Source organism: Rhopalosiphum maidis, chromosome 2 (genome assembly GCF_003676215.2).
Source record: "Rhopalosiphum maidis isolate BTI-1 chromosome 2, ASM367621v3, whole genome shotgun sequence".
Classification (NCBI taxonomy): domain Eukaryota; kingdom Metazoa; phylum Arthropoda; class Insecta; order Hemiptera; family Aphididae; genus Rhopalosiphum; species Rhopalosiphum maidis.
This window is the reverse complement of record NC_040878.1, coordinates 76,191,432-76,202,525: the sequence shown is the minus strand read 5'-3', so window position 1 is coordinate 76,202,525 and position 11,094 is coordinate 76,191,432. Positions and strand designations below refer to the sequence as shown.

Below are 11,094 nucleotides of genomic sequence, written 5' to 3'. Positions count from 1 at the left end.
AAATAAAAAGGATAGAAATAATTAAGATAACAAATTAAAAACACAGTATAATAATGGTTTTATTTCGTTCTCCAACACGGAATTGTATTTACAATGTGTAACGTCATTCTATTATTTGATGACACTATTATAATAAATGTAATGACCATATGTATATAATAGCGTATAAGACTAGTTTTGATGCCTTCTATTAGTATAAGGCCTGTACAAAGATTAATATTACATTCATACAAATTAAACTTCTAACTAAATTTCTTATATCTATAAAAACAAAAATGTATAATTATGTATATTGCACTTTACTTTTACTTTAGCACAAAGCTAAGTATTTTTATTTCCTTAATATAAATTATTTTATAATACATTGAAATTTAAAACTTTTTTTATAAATAATCTATAGCTATGATAGATTGTCATAACTCATACATAAAGTATCTAACAAAACAAATGGAAAATGTTGTACTATACTTGTACAATCATTGTGGGTTATATAAATATTTTTTAATAATAATAAATACTGTTGTTTAATACAAATAAGGGATTTGTTTATCAAGAAACGAGATCTGAATTGCCAGTTTTAATCACAAAATGACTAGAATAAGTGTTATATTATGTTAAATAATATTGATATTCCAATATAGTATTTGCAGTAAATAGGAAATAACAATTATTAGTATATTAACATTTGTACTTGTAAATTCTATTGGAATAATAATTTTGGTTTTTCACTGATTCAAGGAATGCATTTATCTTTAATATATATCATTAATATCTGAGTGTTCAGTTTATTATAGTTATAAGCATTTAAATTAAATTTGTTTTTATAAAATAAAATAATAATACTTTTGTTAAAACTCTGTTTGTACTAGTTGCTTTTAATTATTTAATTTATGATTATTATTTTAGTATATTATATTTATTTTTCAATAAAAGTACGTACATAAGTGGTAGGCTATATTATTATATAATTAATATTGCTCAAGGCAAAAATAAGAATATATGATTTTAAGTTTGTACTTGTATAGAATTATCACGAGTTGTTTAACACATCACATACAGTTTAAAGCATTTAATACATTAGTACCACTACACTCATTTTCTCAGACAATCTTGGTTAAGTTAGATAAGCATAGGCTGGTAAAATACTCAAATTAAAGTAATGAGTTGTTAATAAAAAAAGGTTAAAAACCTAAAAGTTACAACCATAATAAATAGTAAAAATTAATAATTTTTTGATAAGTTCACAGAATCAGCTAAATAAAAATTATCGTTTTTTAAACACAAAATTGACCGATAAAATGTATCAGTAGTACGTTTAAACGCTTACCTGTAGTATATGTACAGGTATGTACGTAGTTCTAAATCAAAGTACAAATTACAGTTATGATGTTGATTAGCATGAGAACTTTTAGTTAATACTTTTATGTGTTGTATTCTGTACATTGTTGATACGAGTTGATTGTCATGAGCTCATAACCTGTGTAGTGTGTGTGTGTGGGTGTGCGTGTCAGTTTTTTCGTCTTGTAAGAACTTTTTAATACACTAAAACTAATCAACACTTAGCGGCTGCACAGACGAAAGGTATTTTTATAATTAAAATTTATTTGCGTACCATGAAATTAATATGCATTTTCGTAGGCCCTTCTTTCCACTCTGGTGAGATTCTAATTGTGTGTCAGATATATAATTATATCGTATTATTATTATTATTATTATTATTATCGTTATACCTACATAAAATATGATATAGTATAACGGTTTGAAAGTGGACTTATGTTTTCGCTGGATTATTACAACGAATGAAAAACAATGTTGTAATAAATTAAGAACGTAAATGATGACTAGGGCCACTAGGAATTATTCATTCGGTGTGCTTGTATGGATGTGGAGCCCGGGCTGTGGTGCCTGGCAGCGACCTGGCGGCCCAGTGTACATCCGTCGGTCATGGTGACGCGTAGTGTGAGTAGTTTGCCAGGTGCGGTGAGACTCCCGTGTGGTGACTGACACCGGTACTTGCGCCTGGGTGGTGGTGATGATGGCCCATAGAATGCGACGCAGACGCGGCGGCAATGTTCGAGTAAAGATTGGCACCTGGGTTGGTCCAATACGATGACGCCGATGGAAATATGCTACCTGTAAAATTCAAACAAATAATACGTGTATGACGCGTTTAAGTTAAAAGACTTAAAACAATACACAAATATAATAATATATTATGTAAATATCATATCAGTAGCGTATATATTGGAGTGATTGGTGGATCACGCTCACTTTCTTGGATCGATAGGGGGAGGGGACAAGATCTATTTAGCCTAAAAATAATTTTTTTATTTGTTCACGTCTCTTTTTGCATAAATATTTAAAAATGAAATAAAAATTAATGATAATTCAATATACTATTAAAAATTCAAGAAGTCAATTAATGTGTGAGGTAAAAGGGATCTCTTTAAAGGAAAAATTAGTTACAATTATCGAGAAGGGACTATAAAATGTTAAAATAACTAGTTAAGTATAAAAATAATTTATCAATGTCATGTGAGATACCCAGTGGCGTTCTCATTAATTTTTTTGAGAGTATACTATATCATCAAATACGCATGTATTATGGGTATACGCAGTCCATAATATTGAAATAAAATCGTGAGAATATACGGCGTATATGTAGTATACCCTATGGGAACACCTCTGGAGATACCTACCAGATATTACACAAATAGTTGTTTTTAATATAGGTATATAAACTCAGAGAAGACAATGTTATATTAAGTCTGTATAAGGTATATTTCAAAACAATTTGAGATATCTATTTTAAATTTATTTTTAAAAAAAGGTGAAATTTCAGTCAAATTAATACGCCAATGCTATGCCAGCTTGTGTAGATTTATGTATTAGACACATAGAATGTATAAATATAATATACACATATTATGTTAATTGTACAAAAATGCTAAACAAATTCGAACGAAATAAAAATTTAGTAATAATTGTAAGCAATGTAAACTTTAAATTATCCCTACTCTATTAAATATAGTCTATTTCAATATTTTACCAATGATTAAGTTTTTTTTAGTTAGTTTAACTAGTTACGAAAAACGAATTTAGTATTACATTTTTAATGAGCCACATTTAAAGTTAGAGTAGTTTGTTATTAATATTGAAAACAATAATATTATTAGCTATAGTTGAGATCTCAGTATATCCATATGACCACATATAAAGAGAGACTACATTACCATATTAACTTGAATTTTTACGAAAAATATTTTGAAAGTAATTTTAAATTTAATGATTCAAAAATTATTTTTATTATTATAATAAATTAATATATATGTTCTGTATTACAATTAATTGATTTGGTTTTTGGTTATATAATATTTGGTAATCTAAAAATCTAAAATAAATTCTGAAGTTGGTAAGTTAACAAACACACATTTTATAGTATAATAAATACGTTAAATGAATCGTTTCCTTTTTATTATCGTAATTGTATTTATCTGGAAAAAGAATGGGAATCAATGTTTCAAAATATTGGCACCGGAAAAACATATAAACCAAAAGGGAAAACTTCGTTATTGCAAAAAATGTTTCCATTGCCGACGGGCAAGCGGTTTAACCGAGGGTTCTATTCCCAATATTTCACGGGTTATTGCAATGAACAAAACCCCTGTTCGGTGTTCGACCGAAACGAACATATTGACAAATGAAATTACAAACTAATGGATTTCTTGAAATTGATTTTGTTGTTCCTCATTTTGTAATAATTATATTTTAATCAAACTATCAGTAAGATTAGATATTTTACTAAAAATAATAATAATTATAGTTTTGTAATAATAAACAAATATACATAATATACATATTACATTATATTATAATATACGAGGTTGTCTTATTAATGAATAATTTTGACTATGATACAAAAACTTAAAAAAAAATTGTTTTTCTATAATTCTTTAAAGAATTAAATAGGTAGTATATTTAATTATGAATATTTTAATTTATTTATTCATTATTTTTTAAATATATTAAATTGATTTGGTTTTTAATCGACTGTAACTGTTTATGTAGAATTATCATTCGTTTGCATTCATAAATACCTAAACTATATTTTAGAACTTCCACATTCGTTCTTTATGAGTAAAAACATTTTAGATTCTAAGTGGAGTAATAAATGTTTTGATTTTTAGAATGTTGAGTCGATGGGTGTGTAATTTTTTACCAGTCTTCATCTTTGAGGCTTCGAAAATGAATCGATTTTTAACTTTGCGGATGGTTTTGATATTAAATGAGATTTAGTTAGTACTTTGGTTTTTAAGGGGTTAGAAAAGTAAGAAATTTTTAATGTCTACTTTTTTTAATAATTGGGAAAAACTGAAAAAAAGAAAAGAAAAACGAAGGCTTACGCAAATCCCATTTTCGAAAAAAAAATATTTTATTTTTATGGTGTAACTTAAAAATGAATAATCGTAAATACTTGAATTTTTCACCATATGTTTATGTTATAGTTTTTTATTTATGATAAAATTTTTAAAATTTTTAAAATATTGTTGTGGTATTTATAGGTAAGACACATTTTCAATTTGTATTTAGTTGTTATTCAATTATTGTTGATAAAATAATTATTCGCTGTGTCAAAAATTATGAAAATTTAATACAAGATTCCTCATATATAGTTCATACTGAAACCATAAAATCTAAAAAATATATTAAGGCAAATATTTTTCATAGACATTTTATGTTCATATTGGACGAAATTACTCATTTAAACAATAAACAATGATATGTTAATTATTTTGTTATAATATAAAAATATCAAACGGGGAACTTAAAACTTTTACGTATATTATATTTTTGTAAATTTTATTATACGTAATGAAATTTTTGTTTTCTTATCAATTTTTACTATCTAATTATCTATTTTTACTATTTTACGTTATTTACAGTAAGAAGTTATTACATTTGAGCTATATAAGTAATAATATAATATATATTATATATATAATTATAATAACTAAATACTAATAATATTACGAGTACAATACATGCAATATTTTCGGAAAAAATTTATTAATCTAATGTAATACTAAAAATAAAATAAATTACTTTAATAGTTACATCAAAAAAACATATCACCAAGTATACTCAGTGATATAGGTTGACAGACCGTCTCCCCTCAGAATTATTTATCGTATAAATTTAATTGAATTTAAATTAAAGAGACCTATAAAATTGATTTACTCGACACTTAATGTATAGCAGAGCGATACTAATTTGCTACCTTTTTTCTATATGCGATTGAAGTTTAAATTTTTACGGATTTTTCTACAATTACAAAAGTATATGGTATAAACTATAAATATTGTATTGTAAAAATTTATAAAATCTTCAATTTTTAAAATTAAGGTTTGAATATTTAATTAAATGTTCCTCATATGTACTGGAACTAAAAAATCTGAAAAATATATGAATAATAAACATTTATATACCTACATTAATAAATTCAAAACGGCTTTACGTACAAACGGCTTATACTAAAGTAGCCACATCGAAATATCCCAGACTGATTTTTCGTTAGAAATTGTGAAAATATACTTATCATTTTGAGTTCCGAGTTAATTTTTAGAGACTTATAATTAAATAGATCATTATTGTGAAAACCATATGAGTTGTACATTTTATTATTATCATCGATACATTAGATACATTTTTTCAACTGTAGCACTTGGCATACTTAATTTTGTTTTTTATAGTATATACTCGTTGCAGGTAATCCGACATTTATATGTAGATTATAAAGTTATAATGTTATATAATATGTATTACACGTACATTGTAAGTTGTAGGTACTTAATATGCTATGTGCGTTTGTGTGAACTTATAAATTATAGCGATATCGTAACGAAAATGTTTTCATATATTTATGTTATATGAATAAGAGGAAAAAAAAATATATCAAACGCGACTGGTGTACGTACGATTTGCGGGTAGTGTACAAGTGCAACGACTAGAAAGTTTTTTTATGTGTTGTGACCCACTTGTTCAAATCACTAAACTTGATTGGGCGTCAATGTTCGAATAATATTATATTTTGAGAGGACTTACGCCGTAGTGTGGGTTGTGGTTATAGTCTAACGGTCGAAAGTTTCCAAGAGCCACGTGACGACGTCTACAACCTTTTTCACATCGACAGCACGTTACGACAATTGGGAGAATGTCGCTTCGGGTCGATCATCATTGGCGGGTGATGTAGAGATTGTCGCGAAGAAGAATGCTGCAGGTGGGTGGGTGAGTGGATGAATGTCAGTGAAACTGTCGAAGAGACTCGTCACTGAACGAGCGAACGGACTCGCGCGCGCGCGCGTGTAAAGACGACGATCGCTTTTGTTTGGGTAACCCGCGCGCTTGTCGTCCGGGCGTTGAGGAGTTTGCTTACGGTCGCCGCCGGGGAGTTTAATAAACGCTTTGCTCCCGGGGAACCCGTGCGTACATAGCCGTACGTAGCCTCGTCGGCGGCGGTTGATGTAGTGCGCGTTATCGGTTCGGTAGCGCCAAGCAATTTCCGGGAGTGACGAAGCTCGTCCACGATCGCTTTTGTCACTTTCCGCTTCTCCATACACATACTTACACACACACACACACACACACACACACACACACACACACACACACACACACACACACACACACACACACACACACACACATATATATATATGAATCACCGCGTTTCTCACGACGATGTTCATTATACGCGTGGACGAGACGTTTTGCCGCAAGCACTGTGTTCGCATTCGACGGTTAATTCTTATCTTTCTTACCCGCTCTCTAGCAATGAACGCATGATATGATATTATTATTTCAAATCATTACACAACTTATGTATCCAAATAAATAAATAAATAAAATGATTTGTCTACATAAGTAAGCTTGAGTAGGAGACAGGAGTTCTATCTAATATTAAGTTTAGTTTACGTACACAAAGAAAAAAATGTAAAGGTACTACACAATAATAAAGAATAATTAATAAATAAATATGATATAAAAATAATTTTAAGAATTAAAAATTACAGTGAATTCTTATATACATGGCTAGAGATAAATTATACAGACATATAAACGTGCGTATAATGAAATATATTGCGTTATATCAACCGCGTGTCTTCCGAGCGTACACGATTTTCAATTATTATCACTACACACATCGTGTGCAATATGCATAATGATATTTTAGGGCTGTGGTTTAGTACAATGTACATGTTTTTTCGTTGTATATTATAGGTATAGAGCCTCGTTTTTGTGTATTTTACGATTATAAATACGAATAGCTAGGATTCTACTAGAATGATCGATTCACATCACGGGAAGGTAAGAATAACGAATAATGATATACGAGTATAAAAAGCCAAATATAATCGTATTGGTCTGAACATGAATAGTAAAAAATACAAATAAGTTGAAATTTCTCAATCATATGTATCAAACTAGATTTTTTCAGTTCTTTACAGGCCTTAAGTCTTATACTAAACTTTTCCATCTATTTCGGTTCATTACATTATCCATTTGTATTGACTTATCAATTTCTGAAATATATTTCATACTACTCTTTGGTTGTTTTTTTTGTTGTTTTCCGATAAAGAAGTATCTTATAACTTCATAAGACTATTTCCAGCTAGATATGGTTAATCCTATTTAATTCGTTTTACTTTTAGAAACAATTTGTCATTAGACTCGTACAGCTTTTCTAAATTATTGTTTTTTTGTCTGTAATATTCCTTATTTTAATTTTGGATAGGTTTTTGAATTTTTTTATATCTTGACCACAATTTAATTACGCAATGGTATTTTATCTCGAATTTCGAAATAACAAAATTTATAGTTGAGTTTATCCGTTGTATTTCGTTGAATAGGCGTTTTCGGTACGAATCGTTGCCGTTACGCCTGCTGCAGCATAGCAGACTGATGACATTGTTACACGTGCTGTGTTGCATTATTCTAATCATCGTGAGACATCTCCGGGAATTTATATAATAATCATTCATATGATATCGATTATGGAAAACATTATAATATTATATTGTTTTTGTACTCGTAATATTATACGATACTATATGTTGTTACGTTTATCGGACGATTAACGATGTCGACAACGACTGAACGACGTGAGTATAATAATAATATATTATATACGTACTATATATAGTATATAGTAACGGTGCGCAACGGAGCGAAAAATCACTGGATACAATGTCTTCGGGAGCGGAGCGCGTCATCGGTGGCTGTCGCATGCGTAAAAGTATATAGCGCGTCATATACACATTGAAGGGTCCGCAACGCTACACAGCAGTCATTAAACGCGGCAAGGACCGAATGACGGCGACGGCAGGGTCATTAAGGGCCCATTGTGGACGGCTAATGAGACAGACGATTCGCTTCGGCGTGTATAAATATGGTCGCTAGGTTTGTACTAAATCTCCGGCTCTTAATATCCGCGCGTGGGGTCTGCTGTCGACGACTTTATATAATATTATACCATAATATACTATGTATATACATATTATACATATATAATGTACGCGAGCTCATAATGTTGCCAAGTAGGGTCTAATGAATTTCATGATCGCGTAGGTTATAATACACATCCATATAAATCACGTCTTGACAATATTATATCGTATTATCGGTTACGTTTTTATGTACTATAAGTAAAGAAGAGTTCTTGAGCATATCAAACTTTAGAATACTCCGAACTTTGAGAACTTTGGACAGTTTGATGTAGGATATTATCACTCGAAATATTGGATACTTCGAACTTACAATTAAGAGAGCATATATGCAACAATAAAACATTTTTGGGTGTTGCAAAAGTAATGTTTTGAGACACTAAAATATTCAAGATTGTGTTTGTTATAAGTATGAATTTTGCTATTTATCATGGTATTAATCTATATTGATTTATTTTCATTAAGATAAAGGTACATACGTAAAATAGTATCTAAGTATCTAATTTTTAAATTAGTTAGAAAATATTTTGTTGAGAATTTTTTTTTATAAATTAGTGACCATTTTTTGTTTCAGAAGATTGAGACCATTGATGAATAAAGGAGGGAGATTAAGTATTTATTATAAGTTATAAAACAAACTAATTTTTAATATCAAAAATATGAACCAAATTACGCTCTTAGTTATGCATGGATAAGGAGTAAAATAAACCGTATCAAACGGTATGGATTGAAAAAACAAAAAAACGTTTTAACTAAGTCGCCTTATTGTGCATGTAATTTAAATAGAATACCAATATTATGATATAATAGTATAGTACGCATCTTATATAAAATGTAAATTTGGCTGAGATAACAATAATTTACTCGATTCAATTAAGTTAATCCTCAGAATCGGCAGTCAGGACATGTAAACTAATATATTATGTTCATTTGAATATAAAACCAAAGTTTTTCTCATTTGCATATCGTTAAATTAAGTCTCACAGCTAACGTTTTCATCAAAAACAGTGGAAATTAATTTTTAAAGGGGCGAAAAGTATATTATTATATATACGCGTATAAAACAAAGCATAGATCGAAATTTTATGTTTTTTTTCAACGCTTTAACGCTATATGTGATTACGATTTTTTCATTTAAATTTATGAAAATTTAATGATAAGCAATATTGTGTTGTAAAAATGTCTGTACAGTAATACAGTATAAAATATAAATACAACACATAATTCATAAATATAATTACATTATAATATATACTCACTGGCTTGTTACGACTAAGAAAATATTTTATAGTAGGTTTATCAAGTTTTGCATAAATATTATTATTACTACTGTTGTCATCTATCGTATTTCTTTAATAATTTAACTTATCTCAACAAATCGTTTTGAGAATAGTGTCGAGTTCAGAGTACATATACCACTGCATATTTAGTATACACACGCAAACGTATATATACGTTAATATATGTACACGCACGAGTATACTCGTATAATATAGGTGATGAAGGTGTAAACGTTATTGTACAAACTCGTCCTTTTATTCATTTTTTTCCTTTCTTCGGGTTTTTCCTTCCCTCGTATAAGTAGGTGTACAAACACACACACGCACACAAATGGGTCAATACACACCCGCTTGCAGTTGGATTTATATATATATATATAATATTGTTTGTATTGTGTGTACGTTGCGCGCACCCTATACCTACTATGCTACTGCCACCTCCGAGTTCGATGTAAATTTCCATTGCGACGCCGCCGGTAAAAGGCGTGCGGTTGACAAGTTTTGTTTGCTTTTTGTGCGCGCGGTGTATATATAATATTATTGTGTATACTATCATCGGTCCCTGGTCGTGCGACTTTCACGCTTTAAAAGCACAATCGTCGTCGTCTTCGTTTACATACGAATGATTTTCGCACGGGTTGTTTGCCTATAACATAGTTTACCCTTCTCCCCAAACCTATCACACACAAAAACACGTACACTGTTTGCATGCACGAACGACGCGACGAAGACGTTATAATATAGTTCCCCTTCAACGCCGCCGGACTGGCTGTTTTGTTATTATTAATAGAAGTAGTAGCAGTACTGTATGTACTTCTCGAGCGAGGAATATAATATTATATTGTAAATGTCTTGTTCATTTTTATCACAAATAATGTACTGTAAGCTTGTTAGTTTTGTTTTTTGATTACTGTGTCATAAATAAATACACATATACATGTATTGTTTATTATTCATTTTGATTTAATACCACACTTTTTAATTGGGCTTACCCGTTTAATTCATAATAAGTAAATAAATAAATAAAAATATATATATTATATATAATATATACTATATAGCTATAAAGAATGTCGGCTGCACCAGACTTATCAGAGTTAGGTTTTAAATTATTTTAGGTACTAGTAGTTGGGTCCCGAATTTTTGATATTTTAAATATGTTTTTCGTGGAGTGGCAATTTTTATGTTATGTATAGTAGGTACCTATAATAATCCAAGACCTAATTATATAGTACTATGTATTGTTATCCCTAGTACTTGAACTCAAAGATACGCCAAATATTTCAATATGACAATATATAATATAACCTAAA

At 29.4% G+C, this 11,094-nt stretch overlaps 1 protein-coding gene across 1 annotated transcript in view; it reads right to left on the bottom strand.

Moving 5' to 3' along the window:
• Window positions 1–505: 505 nt before the first annotated feature.
• Window positions 506–11,094, bottom strand: part of LOC113551696 (DNA-binding protein D-ETS-3) — a 53,001-nt gene continuing 42,412 nt past the window's right edge. Inside the window, exon 10 of the mRNA XM_026954094.1 lies at window positions 506–2,133. Coding sequence (XP_026809895.1) covers window positions 1,943–2,133 — 191 coding nt within the window. The 3' untranslated portion in view covers window positions 506–1,942. The remainder of the gene's footprint in view (window positions 2,134–11,094) is intronic.